Source organism: Tachyglossus aculeatus, chromosome X4 (genome assembly GCF_015852505.1).
Source record: "Tachyglossus aculeatus isolate mTacAcu1 chromosome X4, mTacAcu1.pri, whole genome shotgun sequence".
Lineage (NCBI taxonomy): Eukaryota > Metazoa > Chordata > Mammalia > Monotremata > Tachyglossidae > Tachyglossus > Tachyglossus aculeatus.
Genome location: NC_052098.1, coordinates 36,261,005 through 36,281,282, shown reverse-complemented (window position 1 = coordinate 36,281,282; position 20,278 = coordinate 36,261,005). Strand labels below are relative to the sequence as shown.

At 41.6% G+C, this 20,278-nt stretch overlaps 1 protein-coding gene across 7 annotated transcripts in view; it reads right to left on the bottom strand.

Moving 5' to 3' along the window:
* The window catches only part of ELAVL2 (ELAV like RNA binding protein 2), a 148,808-nt gene that overhangs the window by 3,819 nt on the left and 124,711 nt on the right, over window positions 1–20,278 (bottom strand). For all 7 annotated transcript variants that reach the window (XM_038769606.1, XM_038769604.1, XM_038769600.1 and 4 more), the window contains 2 exons: window positions 9,845–9,998; window positions 4,300–4,525 (listed from right to left, as the gene is read on the bottom strand). In XM_038769606.1, coding sequence (XP_038625534.1) covers window positions 4,300–4,525; window positions 9,845–9,998 — 380 coding nt within the window. The remainder of the gene's footprint in view (window positions 1–4,299; window positions 4,526–9,844; window positions 9,999–20,278) is intronic.

The following is a 20,278-nucleotide window of genomic DNA, read 5'->3' as shown; positions in this document are numbered from 1 at the left end:
TCAGAGGACATGGGTTCTAGTCCTGGCGCCGCCATTGGTGTGCTTTGTGAATTTGGGCAAACCACTTAACTTCTCTGTGCCTCAGTGACCTCATCTGTAAAATGGGGATTAAGATTGTGAACCCCACATGGGACAACCTGATTACCTTGTATCTACCCCAGTGCTTAGAACAGTGCTTGGCACATAGTAAGTGCTTACTAAATACCATAATTATTATATAAGTGACAAGGACAGGACAATGATGGATGCTGGTAACCAGTACTGGGTGGTGTCTTATCAGGCAACAAGAACAATATAAACGAGGTGTAAATGGTGAGATGATAAAAGGCAAACATGTTCAACTTTAAGCAGCACCAGAGGTTGGCAAAATATGCTCCACACGTCACATCTGGCCTGGCTTTGAGCTAGCTGCTTCAAGCCCATGTGGCTTCTACCCAATTATAATTACATTTGTTAATTGCTTCTAACGTGCAAAGCATTCTTCTAAGAACTAGGGTAGATACAAGTTCAGCAAGTCTATGATTTAACACCATTCTCTCCCCAGACTTCCCAACAGCCAGGAAAACTTGGTGTGTTCCTCCAAGCCTTAGAGGTCTGTAAGCGCCTTTCAGGCTAATATAATTGGCCATGCCTGAGCTACACAATAAAGAGCTTCAGATCCTCTCCAAACACATGTACAGATGCTCTGTAAACTCATTATGGGCAGGAAGCTATTTCTGTTGTACTGTATTCTCCCAAGTGCTTAGTATAGGGTAAGCACTCAATAAATACCATTGATTGATTGTTTACTGAAGACAGGCTTAGCAGGTGCCAAGTGTGCTCTGAGAATAGGTGACTACATATTTTTCTGCCTGTCCTCAAACTCTAAAAAAAGAAAAATAATTAAATGGCCAAAGATGCACCCCTCTGTTTCCTTTCATAATACGATGCCCAGCTATTGCGATCCCATCACAAAAGCATTATAGCCATGCAGCCAGCAACAAATCCCTGCCTTTCTCCTGATGCTAATGCAGCCCAGCCAGGAAGTTGCATGGGGGGGATGTCATACTCCCAGTCCTCAAACTCAATCAATTGTTGCCCGTGGGGAGGGGCCACAAAAGAAAGGGAGCCATTAAGATAAAGTTCACAGGTAATTCAAATGAACCAAATTGCACAGGTTTCATGCCTGCAGTCCAATCCCTCAATACTGTATTAAAAGAAGTCACTCCATTGTTTCTTTGTATTTCCAGAAAAATCAATGAGATCTTGTGAAACACTTGGGAATCCAGAGTTTAGAAGCAGCAACTATGAAGCATCTCCGGGAAACAGGATCAAGAGTGGGGTGCCAGGGTAGGTTACCCCAAATCTCCCTTCCACCAGTCACTTAGCTAAAAGATAACTGTGAGCTCTAAGACTGGAGAGGGCAGATCAGTCCCTTAGCCTGCTTTCACTTTGCATGGGAACTCTACCTCACCTCACTATCAACATCTTGCTCATGCCCTCCTTCTTTGTCTAGGGCTCCATCCCCTTTCACATCCAACAGGTCACCACTCTTCACATCTTCAAAGCTCTACTGGAGTCACATATCCAGGAAGCCTTCCCTGACTAAAAAACTCTCATCACCTCACCTTATCCTCTGTCCCTTCTGCATCACCTATGCACTTAGGTCCATACCCACATAAGCACTTATGTACTCACCTCCCTGTCCCCACAGCACTTAAGTACATACCCTTATACTCTGCTGTTTCTCCTATGTTAATGTCTGTCCTTCTAGACTGTAAGCTCCTTGTAGGCAGGGATTGCATCTACCAGTTCTCTTACAGTGTACTTTCCCAAGTGCTTAGTGTAGTGCTCTGCACAAAGTAAGCCTTTATTAAATACCACTGAGGAAAAAACAACAGGTATAAACAAATAAGCACGCTAAAGCTCCATCCTTCGTCTGCTTTTCTCCCCCTAATTCTACACTGCTGCTCTGGGGAAGATCCAGGATTCAGAAAACAATCCTCTGTGGCAGTTGAGAAACTTCCTAGTCCTGCACCTAAATTGGGAAAGGGGTGGGAAGTTTTCTGGGCATTCCATCAAGCAACACATAATAATAATAATAATATTGGTATTTGTTAAGTGCTTACTAAGTGCAAAGCACTGTTCTATGCGCAGGGGGGTGGGGGGAGATACAAGGTGATCAAGTTGTCCCACGTGGGGCTCACAGTCTTAATCCCCATTTTACAGATGAGGTAACTGAGGCTCAGAGAAGTGACTTGCCCAAGGTCACAAAGCAAACGTGTTGCAGAGCCAGGATTAGAACCCATGACCTCTGACTCCCAAGCCCGAGCTCTTTCTACTGAGCCACGCTGCTTCTCTAAAAATGTTCATCCATTCCCATACTGGGTGTTGAACCCAGGCCACCTGGGTGAAAACCAGGAATCATCACCTCACACAGGCCCTTTCCTCTTGGTATTTCCAAGGCCCAGGAGGAACATTTTCTTGCCCTTTCTAAACTCTGGTTATCTTATTTGTATAATACCCTACTTTCCTCAGTCATCTTTCAAACTGAGCACAAGAAACACAAAACCACAAAAGGTAAGGCTGGGCTATATAGGCACAGTATATATAAATTATACCTCTCCATTCTGTTTTCAAAGATGATGCTTCTCGTGATAAAACCCTATTAATGTGTGCAAGTGGCTGAAAAGACCTGTGTAAGCAGCATACTCTTCCACATGGTTGCACTTACGGACAGAAGCCCTGAAGTTTAAACCCTTTTTCGTAAAGCTTGGGAAAACTAGACTGGGCAGGGAATGTGTTTGTTTATTGTTGTATTGTTCTCTCCCAAGCACTCCAGTACAGTGTCCTGCACACAGTAAGTGCTCAATAAATACAACTGAATGAATGGCCTGGACTCAGTGGATCTCACTTATGCCCTGTTGGACATAATTCTGATTAATTATAATAATTATGGTACTTCCTAAGCACTGTTATAGGCACTAATTCCTCAAAAGGAGCAAGAACAAGATGGTTCTTGCCAATAGACAACTTTTCACCAGGCTATGACACCATCACCAACACTTACCTACACCTATTACAGCACCTTAGTGACCTAACAACATCCAATAAGGCTCCCTTCACTGTGCCATTTGTGACAAAACTAGACATGCTTCCCAGGAAGAAACTACCAGAATCCTTTCTGTTAATAAAACTAGCCTGCTTAAAACTTTCTATGGAGGGAGATAAATCTTTTCATTTACCAAATTCCAGTCCAAAACACAGAGGATATTCCTTTTTAAGTTCTCTTTCCTTAGATGAATGTCTAGGAGGGGGAAGTGAAAAAGGTTAAGCAAATTGTGGCCCTATCAAGCTTTTAATTATTTTTAAAACAGCTGCTAGAAAAAGCTCCCCTTGAAGGCTTCCAAAACCAGCCATATGTATACCTATTATTATTATTAATGACAATAATAATGGTATTTGTTAAGTGCATATTATGTACCAAGCCCTGGGGCCAATCATCAGACACAGTCCCTGCCTCATATTGGGTTTATAATCTAAGAGGGAGGGAGAAATGGTATTTAAATCCCCATTTTACAAATGAAGAAACTGAGGTACCAAGAAGCAAAGTGACTTGCCCACAGCAGGCAAGTGTCAGAGCTGAGATTAGAACTAAGGTCTCTTGATCCCAATTAAACTCCACTATAAAGTACATTAGAGAGTAATGTCTATATTACCTCTGCGTAACACATGAGAGTAAATTATTTTTAATTAAGTGGTCAGGAACAAGAAAGGGGAAAAAAAATCAGTGTGGACTTATATAAGGGGAAAAAAAATCTAGTGGTGAGGACAGTTAGCATTTTTGTCTCAAGGATACCATATGGCCACAAACGATATTAAAACTAAATTCCACAGGTCAACTTAAATGACATCCTTATTAAGTCAGTAGTGCTTTAAAAAAGCACTTCTCTTCCCTGAATAGGCTGAAGAAAAGTTGATGTTGCTTGAGATCTTGATTTTACATTATTTCAACAATTAAACAGTTTTTAATGTTCTATTTACATGTGTCAATAGTGGTGCTTTAAAAAAAATTAAAATACTGTGCTCCATTTTAATGGACTAAAAAACAAAAAATAGAGGAAAGCTCAAAGCATTCTTCTAAGAATTTGACAAAATATGTGCATATATAAAAAATGTATATAGATGTTGTAATAATGTACAAATTAGTAATTTGGCAATTCTGAGGTTTTTCTGTCCAATATAAAAAAAAGACTAGTAGGCAGCCCCTGAGGATCCCCAAATCCAGTCGTTGGGAAGAAAGAATTACATTAGACTTACCTAAAACGTTGAGCCTGCTGAGCTAGCGGTCCTGGGTACCTTCTGTTTGGAGACTGGTACAGCTGGGAAAGGATGGCTTGATTGGTTTTTTGGCTTGGATTGTTAGCGAACTTTACAGTGATTGGCTCTGTGGCACCTGGAGGTTTTTGGCCATTTAGGCCTTTGATAGCTTCTTCTGCCTCAATTCGCTTGTCAAACCGAATGAAACCTACTCCCCTGGATACTCCTGTATTGGAAGAGAAAAGTGGAGAGAACGCATTAATACCTCTTTTCAAATACAATTTTAGAACAACTTCATATCAAGTTTTAGGGAAACAATTAAAATCAAGTACAAGTAATTTACCACCATTTCGGGCTCAGTTGAGTTAAATTTGATTAGTCTGAATGCCCATCTTCATTGTAAATCTTGCTATGGTTTATGATAAAGCCTCATTAATGCAAACCTCACTGATGCAGAATTCGTGATCATATGATGTAGTACTTACTCAAATGGTTCTCTTTCACCTCCTCCACCATGCAGACACAGTGCTGCTCCGGAGATAGTTGGGGGTGTACACACCTCTAGCTCCAGACACACACAAACAGAAAACCTTCTCCTTCTTGGATCTAGAGACGGCTAGAGACACTCAAAATCCTGGCCCTGAAAGGAGCCAGAAGCACAGACAGGCCCTAAGTGCCTGGAGGGGGGCTGAGAAATGTTCCCAGCCCTTGAGTCCAACTCCTTGGGGCAGGGTGGGGAAACGTGCTCCTCACTGAACTCAGCCTGCAGTGGACTGGCCAGGGCTCTATGGGCTAATAAACAGTAGCAAATGTTTAGACCAAATGTCAGTTCCAAATTGTATCCTTACACTGTTTTGTAAACCCCTAGGAAGAGCCTGTTAAAGACAATAGCAGCAAACTGGCAGAAGGAAGGCTTTTTGCATATCTACAGCTTCCCAGTCCCTGCCTTGCTGATAAAGTAATGAAACAGGTCAAGGGATAAGACACATGGAGACATCCCTGGAGTTACACCAAAGTTGATTTAGAACCTGGCAGGGAGTTAGTTAGGGACCAGTAGGGAGGTAAAAGATCTGGGAAGCAAAAGTGAAGAGCTTCTTGCCAAAGAAATGAGGGAAGTCATGTGGAGAGGGTAGAGAAAGACCCTAGCTGAAGCCCAGGTATAAATAAATAACTTTTAAAGTTACTAGTTCAGGGAATGGTATGGAGCCAAAAGAGAGATGTGTGTGATATATCCTCAAAAATCTCCAGTGGCTACCAATCAATCTGCGCATCAGGCAGAAACTCCTCACCCTTGGCTTCAAGGCTCTCCATCACCCTGCCCCCTCCTACCTCACCTCCCTTCTCTCCTTCTACAGCCCAGCCCGCACCCTCCGCTCCTCTGCCGCTAATCTCCTCACCGTGCCTCGTTCTCGCCTGTCCTGCCGTCGACCCCCGGCCCACCTCATCCCCCTGGCCTGGAATGCCCTCCCTCTGCCCATCCGCCAAGCTACCTCTCTTCCTCCCTTCAAGGCCCTACTGAGAGCTCACCTTCCCAGACTGAGCCCCCTCCTTCCTCTCCCCCTCATCCCCCTCTCCATCCCCCCCATCTTACCTCCTTCCCTTCCCCACAGCACCTGAATATATATGTTTGTACATATTTATTACTCTATTTTACTTGTACATACCTATTCTATTTTTTTAATTTTGTTAATAAGTCTGGTTTTGTTTTCTGTCTCCCGCTTCTAGACTGTGAGGCCACTGTTGGGTACGGACTGTCTCTATATGTTGCCAACTTGTACTTCCCAAATGCTTAGTACAGTGCTCTGCACACAGTAAGTGCTCAATACGATTGATTGATTTGATTTTAGACTACTTTGACCTTGTACTAGTGCACCTCATCTGATATAAGCTTGTTCTGTACCAGTTACTGTTTATGATTTTACTGAATATTTGAACTACCTTTCCTTGGCTTTAATAAAACACTGCTCATCTGTTTTGCTTAAAGGAAAGGGTTGTGTATCACAAAACTCAAGAGACGTCTGGGCCAGACAGTTCAACCTGACATTCCCATGCTTTTCAGTGGGGCTACAAAAGTGTCACAGGATGGTGGCAATGATTTACCTAAATAAAATCACAGGATGCTCTAGCTGGAAAACTCTGGATTACAATGAGTTCTAGAGTGTGGGTTGGGCAAATTTCTGGCTGCTGCAGGCAGTAGAAAACTTTTGTACCATAGAAACTGAGCCCTGTGTGAGGTTTCAGGAAATAAGAAGCCCAGATCACCCAGATTCAGCTCTCTGCCATGGACAGGGACCAGAGAAAGCCCAGCCACACCCAGCCAGTGGGGGAACAATTTTGGGAAGTGGAAGACCCATCATGATAGTTCCACTTCCAGCTGGCTCCTTTTCAGCTCAAAGGAGCAGGGCAGGCTAGCTATGCGGGGGCACAGACTTCTAACATGGAGGGCCAGCTATAGTACTATCAACGGTATGTTCAAGTTTCACATTTACATATTTGCTTCTTTTCTGTGGCGAGTTGAGCCCTGCTGTTGGTCTAGTGAAAAGAGCCCCACTTGGATTTCAGATGGGGCTTTAGTCCCATTTCTGCCAGCAGTGGTAAATGTTTCTGATTGAAACCCTGGGTATTCCACAAGGTGGACAGGGCCAGCAGCAATCTTGAAAAAAAGCTGGCCAATATGGGTCACAATGACCACAGAAAAACTACTACGACAGCTACCTGTTGGGCTATGGTGTTCTGGCACAGAATCTGCATAATGCTGTAATTAATTCAGCTATAAAAAGTCCCGGGAGCCAGGGGAGACCAGAAACCCTTCAGTGTGATGCACCTGACCTACTCGCTTACTGCACTCAGTTGGGAAAATGGCTGGCAGGAATGTGAGAGTATGGCATGGCACTGCGCAAACCAATTTCTCCTCATAGGTTCTCTGCCCTGAAGTTTCAGGATTGTGGTTCATTCATCATTTCCGATAGTGAGAGACTCCATCCCAGATCTATAGCAATTTTCTTTTCCTAATACCAAAAACAGTATTCAATACTTCCAAGCCATGCTTAAAGACACCCTGCCCCAGAGAATAAAAAGCTCAAGGGAGAAAATTTATGGTGTGGTACTCGGAAGGAATTCTCAAAATGTTTTTTTCCTCCAACTAGTCTAATCAAAATTTCACCACATATTGTGGTGGTATATTTTTAGATCAATTCTTCAGAAGATCTGTAACCCAACTCCTCCAGGACAGAAAAGGGATTAGAACAGGAGGAACAGAGGGTTGGAAAGGGTTATACAGGATGTCTCAGACTTCTCAAAGACAATGACAAAGTTTCATCAAAGTTGAACAGTCCACTGCTACATCCAAGTGATTCAAAACACTCCAGGGTGGGACTCCAAAAACGGAGTTGATCATCTTCAGATATTTTTATTCCCAACTGGAATGTAATTCCCTTATTACATTCCAAACCAAAATAACCAAAAAACCAAAAAAAAACAAAATAACCAAATTTTTTTATAACCAAATTTTTTTATAACCAAAAAAACCCTATGCACAATTATTCCCTATTGAATCAATTTATGCAACCCTTTAAAGTCAAAATCAGAATGCCAGAGGAATAACTTGGCTTCTCCTCATTGTTTTATCCAAAGAGGAAAGTTGCAGTTCAATAGCCTAAATAGTCTGTCTGAGGAAATTACCTCGAAGACAGCGATGGTTTTTCTTTAGTTGTCAACCTTATATCTCATTTCTGAATTTAGCATTCATTGTTACTGTCAACTTGAACCTCAACCTTGGTCTATTCCACACACAGGAATCTCATTTTGAACAACAGGATTTAGATTTTCTTGTATGAATAAAAATTGAAGTGCTCAAGCATATTCATAAGGTTTTTTTGAGTGCTGTAGAAGAAATTCAAAATCTGATGAATTACCTAACTAGTCCTGTACATGTACTTAATGCTTCATAAAAAAGGGTTTTAAATTATCTTTAGTCACAACATAAGCAGTAAATTGGTGACCAGAAAGCACAAGGCAGACAGTTGGAATGAAAGGAAATTCATTCATTCAATTGTATTTATTGAGCACTTACTGTGTGCAAAGCACTATACAAAGTTCATGGGAGAGTACAATATAATCTATGGCTGACAAAGGTTTTTGAGTTTAAATTCCACCAAGGCTAATCTCTTCCCACTCATCACCCCTACCTCCCCACCCCAGATAATAAAACTGCTCTAGTAGTAGCCTTTATAGGGTTTCTCACTGATGATCTGTTTCACCAATCATGGTCAAGGCCAAAGAGGTATATACATTCTCTATAGAACTACACTTGATGTTGTGACAAATTTAGAAAATAGGATTTTCATATTTAGAGCACCACCTATTCTGTTTTCATCAAGACCTGTACGCTTCTTGTGGGCGGAGAACATGCCTAACCAATTCTGCTACACTATATTCTCCCAAGCGCTTTGTACAGTGCTCTGCACACAGTAAACACTCAATAAATGATTGATTAAACAAAAATGCATTAAAGGGAAAAAGTGAAAGGGGCAAAAAGCATAGAGTTACCATAAAATGCTGCATCTAAATTGCTAGATTTGTGATTTCCAACCATGAAATACCCTGTGATGTTCAATGGGAATGACATTATTGAAAGAATGTGGCACGAGTGCTGTGAAGATAAACAGTCCTCAATCTGCTTCACTGCTTTCCCGCTACAAAGTATTTTCTTGATAGAGCTGAATCAGTTTCCCCAAGCCCTGGACTAACAGTTTTATTTGTTCAAAAACAACAAAAAAAATGTTATTTGTGCTGATTATTCTGATGCATTTCATATCTGTTAAGCAAATTACATTATGAAGCAATGGCAAAAAGGGAAAGTATTTTAGCCTACTGAAAACCATTAACCATTTCCATCTTAATACACATTTTACACAATAATTTGTTTTTGGACTGGTGCTCCAACAGAAAGCTTTTAAACCTTCAAAATCTACCTTTCACAAAGCTATCAAAAATAAACTCCCAATTTCCATTTTATATTAAAGTGGTATTAACTGCACACAGTTTATCTCTTTTGCTCAATCTCAATAATTTTATACTCTTGGATATCCCCATACTAGACAGCATGACCTTAAACTATTTTAGTAACAATTACTGGGTTGGACCTGGTGTAATTCCTACCAGAGAACCAGCTGTGCATTTCTGCATGAAAGTTTGCTTTTTATAGAAATAAGATTGTTTATTAGCATTTTATAAGGAGCATGGGGACTATTTTCACACCGCAGCTTGGAAATGAAGATTATAGCAGCTGTAAATTTATTACAAGCCATAAAACAGGCTTCAAGCCTGCACTTCGGGGTGGAAATGACTCAAGCTGGCTCACCCCACAATCTATTTTTGTCCATGCATATTTATGAACAAACCCAGCAGAAAATTGCATTTTCAGGCCCACATATACCTTTGATAGGTTCTGGAAAAAAAGACTGCTATAGAGGAAGGCAGAATATTTCACAACCTGCCTGTCTGAGAAAGTGAAATAGACAGTGCAGAGCAGCTGCCTACTTACCAGTGACTTGGTCAACCAGAATACGGGAGGTAATGATACGTCCATACTGGGAAAAAAGCTGCTCCAATTCCTTCTGAGTCATTGTCTTGGGAAGTCCACTGACATATAAATTTGCATCTCTAATTGAAGCAGAACTTGGACGAGCATAGGAAACCTTGAAAAAGGAAGACCATTTTAAACAGGTAAATAGAATGGACATGTACATGCAGCTCTCCTCTAACACAGGGGTTGTAAAACCCAGCATTAAGGAAAACTCACACCAGGGTACTCACCGGTTCCCACACCGCCTGCCTGTGCACAAACCACTTCTTCTGACACTATGGTGCACTGTATCAAAACAGGCTTGTGCCGCTGGATGCATATTCCCTAACAAAAATTCTTGCCAAAATGCATAATGAAAATGCATTATGGTGGAACTGAATATACTAATCTCCCTCAACTAAAAGGGGGTACAGCTGATGCAGAATGCCATCATACAAGAGAATATCTTGTGACTTCAGCAATAGACATTGCTGTTGCCTTCACTGGTTTCGTAACCTTTTGAATGTATAAAAGTTTGTGGGGAAGGGGTCTTCTTGCATTCTCTGTATAGTGGGCATGAGCTCTTAAACTATGTACCATACTATAGAAATAAACATGCATTTTGGATGATCACCACAACATGGACATTTTGCCACAAGTTTCCAGCTGAGCAAGTCCTCTCCAAATGGACTCTCCCCACTCCATCCAATCAACATAGCTTCTTCTCCATATCCCCTTTTCCAGACCCAGATGTGACTAGGCGAGTGGATATGGAGGAATCAAATCTCTGCATCCCACTGCCACTACCAGAACTTAATACAGTGCTAAGCGCTTAGTACAGTGCTCTGCATGCAGTAAGCGCTCAATAAATATGATTGAATGAATGAATACAGCAGGCACTTGGATGATCATAAGCTATCCCTTTCTTCTTCCTACCCTCAGTCATAAACTGATAATATGCAAGAAGGAAATCTAATATCAGTCTCAGTTAAGACAGCAGTGCCTCTTGGCAACACCCTGTGCCTCACAGTCTACTTTAGGAATGCACGGCTCACTGGGTGAAGTTCTAGAAAAGATGTCCATAGTGCCAAAGACATGGTTTTTCAACACCACAAAGCAGAATAAGTTTCACATTCAAGTGTCATCTTTGAATTTGAAGGACAGATCACATTCGAGACAGGCACACACCCAAAATATATATGATCCTCAAAATGCTTAGTACTCTAAGAACTGGACAGAAAATAGCTCCCTCAACTCCTATTCACCACAATCCTCTAAAAATAAGTTGGTTTTTTTTAAAATAAGAACTAGCATATAGGTTTAAATTTTAAAGAACCATTTCCATCCTGCAAGATAGCACAACTAATTCTATGCAGAGATCAATAAGCTGTATCCTGTCAAATGAAAGCTTGAACCTTTGCTCTTCTCTTCCCTAACTGCTCTGCCATACCCCATCCCCAGGTTTTTCATAGGAGAAATGATTCAAAGGCATAATATCGTCCATTATAATTTCTAACCTTTATTAAGTGCATACAATATCCAAAGTATTGACCCATCTCACTGGAAAACAGTTTGGGTGATGACTCAGTTCTCATCACTCTGCCATTTCTTTTCTCAATAGATGACAATAAGATTTACCTCAAGCTAGAGCTCTTCTGTAAGTAGTTTGAGAGACTTTTTTTAGCTTTCAAATATATTATGCATAATTTTAGTCCTAAACTGTTTGGGAAAAATCTTTGACAACACCATACTTTAGCAATCTTATAAAGCCCAAACAAAAATAGAGTCCTATGAACTAATGAAAAAAAAAAGAAAAAAAAAACAAACAAGAAATGCACACAAGAACAAAAGGGTCCTTAAAGGTAACAGAGGTCAGAGAATAAGCACTTGAATGAAAATGAATGTCTGACATTGAAGAAAATACAGGGTTCACTGCCCTTTTTTAAAAAAACGGTATTTGTTATGAGCTTTCTATATGCCAGGCACTGTACTAAGCAGTGAGGTAGATACAAGCTAATCAGGTTGGACAAAGTCTCTGTTCCACATGGGGTTCAGTTTTAATCCCCACTTTACAGATGAGGTAATCAAGGCACAGAGAAGTGAAGTGAATTGCCCAAGGTCACACAGCAGACAAGTGGCAAAGCCGGGATTAAAACCCAGGTCCTTCTGAATTCCAGGCCCCTGCTCTATTCACTAGGCCACACTGCTTATCTTACATGTCTCTCTTCTCAGAGATTTATCTAGTAATGGCCCAGTTGCAGTTGCAGAATAGTTAGGTATTCTCTTAGGGTAGGGAATACAGTGACTCCAGGAGTCCTGGATTTGAGCCAAATGCACAATAAAACCTCCAGTCCAATTCAAGTACCATCCCAGTCTCCCAGCATCTTATAAACCAGGGATGACCTAGAGTCAGGAAAACAACTTTGGGGCCTTAGTTACCAACAGACCAGCTTCTGGTAGGGGTTCTCAGGGCATCCCTCCTACCCCACTTTAAGCCACTGAAAGAGTGGTGACATGACCATGCCCCTCCTTCTTGGCACAAATCTGGGAACAGAATTTTGGACTATCAGGCTAAAATGCCAAAACAGGAAACACCTAGCCTCCTGGGGAAAAAAAAAGCAGCTCACTGGACCAAGCCAATGATACAGATGTTGGATGGGAGGTTATGAAAGCTGTGAAAATGTTTTGGTGGGAGGAAAACAAGAGGACACAACTCGGGACAGAAGGGGAAATTACACATAAAGTAGAAAAGGGAACCAACTCTAATGACAAAAGACCCTTCTGCACAAATGTAACAATACAAGAATTGATAAAAATCCCCAAAAAGGAGAGTCCCCCCCCCTCAATAAATCAATGATTTTGACCATTACCCCAGGAAGACAGAGATAACCATATGTCATTGGCCATGAATCAATTCATAGGAAAAATAAAACCTCCCAGGATTATTGCAGTGACTGAAAATTAACACCAAATTGATGAATCAGAAACCAGGATTGGCAAATCTTTATTTTTTTTTAGATTAAGGATCATTTTATGAGAAATATGGGTAAACTATACGCTATAAGAATGAGACCATGGCTACCTTGTTTTTGGAGAATTGGGGAGGGGTGCGGAAGGGAGAAGGAGGGGGAGAGGACAAGCACTAGCTCCAACGAGAAAACAAGCACTTAACCTATCCTGCCTTGCTTACTGGTGACCTCTGTGCCTCTGCTGCCTGCTTCATTTTTCTACAAAGCCATTCAGTTCATGTTTCTCCTCTCCTCAAGAACGTCCAGGGGTTGCCCAACAACCCCTACAACAAGCAGAAACTCCTCACCCTTGGCTTTAAAGCACTCATCTTCTTCTCCCCCTCCCAACACTTAACCTCCTCAATTTCCTAATGCAACCCAGCCTGCACACTGTGCTCCTCTAATATCAACATACTCACTGTACCTCAGTCTCATCTATCTCGCTGCTGACCTCTTCCCACATTCTGCTCTGGCCTGGAAATCCTTCCCTCTTCATATCTGACCAGTGATCATTCTCCCCATCTTCAAAACCTTATTAAAAGCACATCTCCTCCAAGACATCTTCCCCGACTAAGCCCTCATTTCCTCTTCTCCCACTCCCTTCCATGTCACCCCCGCACTTGGATTTGCACCCTTTAGTCACCTCTCCCTTAGTCCCATAGCACTTATGTACATATCTGTAATTTATTTTATATTATTATCTGTCTACCCCTGTAGACTGTAAGCTTGCTGAGTCCACTAACTTTTATATTGTACTCTCCCAAGGGCTTAGTACAGTGCTCTGCACAGAGTAAGTGCTCAAATACGATTCAATTCTTCATCCTTTGTGCTAGAGCTGGGAGATCTGGACAGTTCCAGTATGTTCCTTTTGCAATATAACTTTAGTTCTAGAATTTGCTCAATCTATTGCTTTAGTGTAGGGGAGAACATGTGGGAGACTTTTGCCAAAGTTCAGCCTTACTGCTAATTGAAAGCTTTTTCAACTCATTAGAACGTCTATTATTTTTTTCATATGCTTTGAGATTGTCTATTGTTCCATAGGAAGGACTTTGTATGTGCAGTACATGAAGAGTCCTAGAAATCCAAGATTCCTCATAATCTTTAACATACACACTTCAACTCCACCCATTCTCTCTCATGTGTCCCTACTCTGAGAAGTGAGGATAGCTATAGTCTTTAAACAAGCCAATCCTGGTGAAATACCTTTTTAAAGTTTCAGACCAACTTCAGCCCAGAGTCAGAAAAACAAGAGAAGTACATCAAAAGTGCATCACAAGCAGGTAACTTCCCAATCTCCTCCTGGACAAACTTTTGACCTTGAAGGTGCTATTCTTTTAAGCTCAACTCAGCCATCACTTGCAGAGAAAATGTTAAAAGTGCTCTAGAATGATTAGGTGGCTAAAAGGCACACTTTTAAGTAAAATGGCTGAAATTAGATGTTGCGCTCAAATGGAAGGGCTGTTGTCCTGATTATCTTAATCAATGGTATTTATTAAGCACTTGTGTGCAGAGCACTGTACTAAGCCCTTGGGAGAGTACAATAAAAACAGAGTTTGTAGACAAGTTCCCTGCCCACAAAAGGTTACAGTCTTGAGGGGGGAAACAGACATTAATATAATTACAGATCCGTACACATGTGCTGTGGGGCTGAGTTGGGGGCGGGGGTGAATTAAGGGGCAAATTAGGGTGATGCAGAAGGGAATGGCAGAAGAGAAAATGAGGGCTCAGTAGGGGAAGGCCTCATGGAGGAGATGTGCTTTTAATAAGGTTTTGAAGGCGGGGAGAGTAATTGCCTGTCAGATATGAAGAGGGAGGTCCTTCCAGGCCAGAGATAATCTTGTACTTACCCCAGTGATTGGCTCATAAGTACAGAGGAGCAGCATGGCCTAGTCGCAAGAGCACGGGCTTGGGAGTCAGAGGTCATGGGTTCTAATCCTGGCTCCACCACTTGTCTGCTGTGTGACCTTGGACAAGTCACTTAACTTCTCTGGGCCTCAGTTACCTCATCTGTAAAATGGGGACTGAGACCGTGAGCCCCATGTGGGACAACCTGATTACCTTGCATTTACCCCAGCGCTTAGAACAGTGCTTGGCACAAAGTAAGTGCTTAGCAAATGCCACAATTATTATTATTTTTACTTAAGGCAAGCTACAATTACTACTCATTATAATTTAGAATAGATTGGAGCTCAAAACTGAGGTAGAAGGATGACTGCAGTAAAAATCCTCCTCTCTACAACACCAGTAGAGAGTCTTATGCATTTCAAATAAATGATTTGGGGTAAATAATGGGTCTATATTTACAAGCCAGGCACTAACTGATTCAAATCTGACAAGCAAAAGTTATAAAAATCCCTCTCCAAGAGCAAAGGGTGTGGTTCCTGTGATAAGACTGTATATATGTATATATGTTTGTACATATTTATTACTCTATTTTACTTGTACATATCGATTCTTTTTATTTTGTTAGTATGTTTGGTTTTGTTCTCTGTCTCCCCCTTTTAGACTGTGAGCCCACTGTTGGGTAGGGACTGTCTCTATATGTTGCCAATTTGTACTTCCCCAGCGCTTAGTACAGTGCTCTGCACATAGTAAGTGCTCAATAAATACGATTGATGATGATGATGATAAGACCCCAGCAGGGAGTGGAAAACTTGTATACTTTATAGATCAAGCTGATGATAGTCTTAAATAGTAATACCACCTTATAAATGCTTTTCTTTGATGCTTGGTGTATAGAAACAGGCTGATCCTTACAATTTGTGAGTTCTCATTTCCACTCAATCAACAGCATTTCTTGAGCACTTAATGTGGAGAGCACTGTAATAAGCACTTGGGAAATACAAGAGAATTAGTAGACACAATCCCTGCCTGAATTCCAGGTTGTTATTCCCTTGGGCTTCCTGACTGGTTAGCAAAGCTCTTTCTTTCCCTCTGGTAATTCCTTATCTCCGCAAAGGAGCAGAGGTTCGAGATAAGGGGATGTCCATTGAAAGGAGCTGCCTAACTCCCCTTTCTCAGGGACACTTAAACAATTTCAGTTGAATTTCTGATTTAGATCTAAATAAACTCACCCAGGCCAGAGGATGACTGGAGCAGCTCCTGAGGCTGATGGAGATAGGACTACTGGTCCAGAAAATGAAGGGCAGCTAAGATTTCTAAAGGAGCCTAGGATAAATCAGGTTAGGGTCATAGAGTAGTTAATGGGATTAGGAGTGGTAGTTGGGAGCCAGGGGAGAGCATGGTTAAAGCCACCGTGAAGTTGACCAGAAGGTCAAAATTACTGCAAAGCAAATGGAAGTTTGTGGCTTCTTTTTGGAATCCTGAAACAATCAGGAATAAGATACAACGGTGCAAGCAATTGAATACACAAGACCTTACACAGTTGGGATTCTGGATAAGACTTTTGTTGAGTGCAAAAGTTAAGCTATTGTGGGTATTATTGCACAAGCGTTTAAGAACTTTCCAAGTTAGTTTCCATGCTTATTCTATCTTGCCTTGACTACTGCATCAGCCCCCCTTCTGACCTCCCTGTCTCCTGTATCTTCTTACTCCAGTCCATACTTCACTCTTTTGTCTGGATCATTTTTCTGCAAAACCATTCAGTTCCAATTTCCCCACTCCTCAAGAACCTCCAGTGGTTGCTCATCCACTTTAGCATCAAACTCCTTACCATCAGCTTTAAAGCATGTAATCACCATGCCTCATCCTACCTTATCTCCCTGATTTTCTACAACCCAGCCCATACGCTTTGCTCCTCTCCTGCCAACCTACTCACTGTACCTCCACCTGGCCTATCTCACTGCTGACCTCTCCCCACATCCTGCCTCTGGCCTGGAATGTCCATCCTCTTCACTGCTGACAGATGATCACTCTCCCCACTTTCAAAGCCTTATTAAAAGCATATCTCCTCCAAGAGGCCATCCCCAACTAAGCCCTCATTTCCTCTTTTCCCCCTCTCTTCGGTGCTGCCCTTGCACTTGCAGCCTTTATTCACTCCTCCCTTAGGCCCATAGCACTTGTGTACATATCAGTAATTTGTTTATATCCCCCTCGAGATTGTAGGCTCATCCTGGGCACAGAAAAATTACAGTGCCTTATCCCACCGTGAGCAGGGAATGTGACTGTTACACTGTACTCTCCCAAGTGCTTAGTGCAGTGCTCTGCACACAGTAAGTGCTCCAATAAGATTGGTGGATTGATACAATTAATGAATGAATACCATGAAAATTTTTGCTGGGTTAGTTAAGAATTGCTCACTACCACGTTTTAAATAGGAAATCATGAATTCAATATTTCCCATTCCATTTCCAACCAGTAAATATTCAGATATATGATCCCTTGGCACATGTAAGAAATGAGACACAAAACTAGCAAAATGCAAGGGTGAGAATGCAAGCATGAAAATCTCATAAGTGTTTCAGTCATAACTACTATAAAGGACCATTCCCCCACTAATGTTTGGAAACTTTACAGTAAAATTTCAAAAGCAAAGCATCTTTCATGCTTCTATGCCCACTCTGTCTCCATTCCAGTTCCTCCTCTTCTCACTGCCCTTTAACTGAGCATCCTGCTGGCTTGGACCTGGGCCTTCCATTCATATACCCACTCTTGGAGAGCTCATTCCCTCGTGCACTTTCAGTTAGCTTCGCTATGTGGCTGACTTCCAAAGTCGATATTTCCAGGCTTCCAAGCTCATTTCATCCTCTTCATGTTCATCCCACTACCTGACACTGAAGATTCTTCCCTCTCAAAACCTCCCCTTTTCCTAGAGTAATAATTGCTGTCAGTGGTACCATTCAAGTTCATAACTTGGGCAACATATAGAATCTATTGTTTTTCAGCCCCAGATTTTATATTGCTTCTACCCATGGACTATTGCTTTTCATGATCTACATTCCTTGACTCACCCAGAGTTTTTAAAGTCTCTTTAAAGGATCATGTAAATTTCTCACAAGCATTTTCTCCTCAGTGAGTGAAATGATGCATATACAGCTACCCTTCTGGTCCAAAGAGGACAATACCAGAGTCTCTATTTTAGTATATGTAGGTGTAACTGAAGATATCAGCTTAAGACCAGCAATCATCCAGCATCCTCCACATATAAAAACTGTCTTTGGCCGCACTGCTGAATTTATGACCCATAATGCCTGGAGCTGTTTCCACATCTCCTTGGTATCATGATCTTCTGGAAGCCTCTGCTCCAATAAGGTTAACTCATTTTGAATTGTACACCAGACTGTTTCCTGTAGCTGCCTCCCAATTATCCACTGCTATGTCATACTGTTTTATGTTTAGTTTCATTGTCTTGAAAATGTTTCTCTGTGTACCCTCTATACAATGACCTTATTCCAGTAATTTAGAAGACAGCAGGATATCTGGCCTCATCACCTCTCCAAAGGGCAGGACATGTGAGGCCATGGGGATTGTTCCAAGACCGATGACCTAAGATCCTCCTCATTGTCTATGGTCCTCTCCTGGCACTTAATGTTAAGTACTGTATGACAGGTGGCATTGCTGAAACTCTTCCGGAAGATGGTGTGGCACATGTGGTAGGTCCAAGTCTAAAGTCATAAAAAGTTGAACACTACAACTGCCACACTTACCTTAGGTTTGGTCAATTTTTATGCCATGCTGGTGCCCCCTTCTAGACTGTGAGCCTGTTGTTGGGTAGGGACCTTCTCTATATGCTGCCAACTTGTACTTCCCAAGCGCTTAGTACAGTGCTCTGCACAAAGTAAGTGCTCATTAAATACAACTGAATGAATGTATGGTGCCGCATTTTGTCTGAGTCTAAAGGACACATCAGCTTATTGATTAGCCTTCTGCCTCCTTGTCAACCTTGCACCATTGGACAGTGATGTCTAGGTAGCTGAATTTAGTGGCAGACTTCTACTCCGTGTTGCCAGATATGACGTCAACATCACAGCACTGAGCAAAAGAGAACTTCCTCACAAAAGCCAGGTCCCAGAAATAGGTGCCGGATAATCTTCTCTGACATGGCATTCCCTCTTCTGAATGAAGGCTAGCAGTTAAAGGCTTACTCACCAGAATGCCATACTTCTCAAGCCTTCTTAAATTTACCCAAATTTACCCAAGTTTCCAGTGATCCTAACCTTACTACTAAAACAGAAAGGGGTATGCCCCAATCATGAATATCTATACCCCTACCATGTCTGAAGAGAAAAGATTTCATTAGATTCTAAATCCTCATTACAGCATTACCAATGTCTGTTGAGCTGATTCTTAAGAAAGATTTCAATGCATATGGGGACAGTGATGCTGAAAAGTGAAGAAAAAAAATAAGTCAGTGGACATGGAAGAAATATGCTAAATAACAATGGATTGTTCCTGATCAGGGAACCCACCCAATGTAGTTTTTCACTATCCAAAGAAAAGATATCTTGGATGCCCCTAAGATCCAAGAGGTGGAATTATATTGCTAACTACTTAGATCTTATTAGACAGCAAGACAAAGCTATCTGAATTACTGCAAAGTGTGGCACTGAGTGCTGGACTGAACCATGATACCTCAATATATTCCAAACCATGGTCTCAAATTGCCAACCTGAAAACAAAAGAAACATTCAAGGAACTTTAGAACATTAAAACAACTGTTTTACAACAAAAACAAACCCCAAACAAACCAATCTGATCAAAGATTGATTGTTTCCATGGAGTACTCCTTACCAGACAGCCTTTAAGAATATGAGTGCTTCCAGAAGAAAGTTCTAGGATTAGTTTGTTGATATTTAGCTTGTTTTGCCATAAGTAGTTCTTCGATCTTAATCGTTCTCATCACTTTGAAGATCCTCAAAACACTGAGAAAAGGGATGCTTACTGAACCATTCTGTGGAATTCAGAACAAGCTAAGGAGCTTGTGTGAAAGTTGATGGGATTCCAGGATTGAGGTACAAGGCAATGCAGATCAAATCCAAATGAGACACATCTACACATCTAAGGATGTATACTGATCCTACATACCACCATGGCACTACTGGAGAGATGTATCTACTCCAGATGCAAGGAAGGGATTGTAAGGAAATGGCAACATCACTTTATGGAGCTCCTTACCCCTACACATCTATAAGGATGCCCCTCTACAAAAAAAGGAGTTTGCCACTATGGGATATGGTTCTCACTCAGACACTTGCAGCACCTCCTCTGCAATCAGAACCAGGAAGAAGAGCCTAAGTCCTGAATTTGATGGCAACCAGCTGAGATCTGCAACAGCCAGGACACAAGCTGCTCAGCTGCCATTGTAGGCTCTTCCACAACATAAGAAACACTAAGAAAATGCCACAGGATTTCAAGGATGCCACCATCATCACCATCTTCAGGAACAAAAGGGAGAGAATGGACTCCAGAGACTATCATTGGCTCTCAATGTTCTACACTGCCAGTG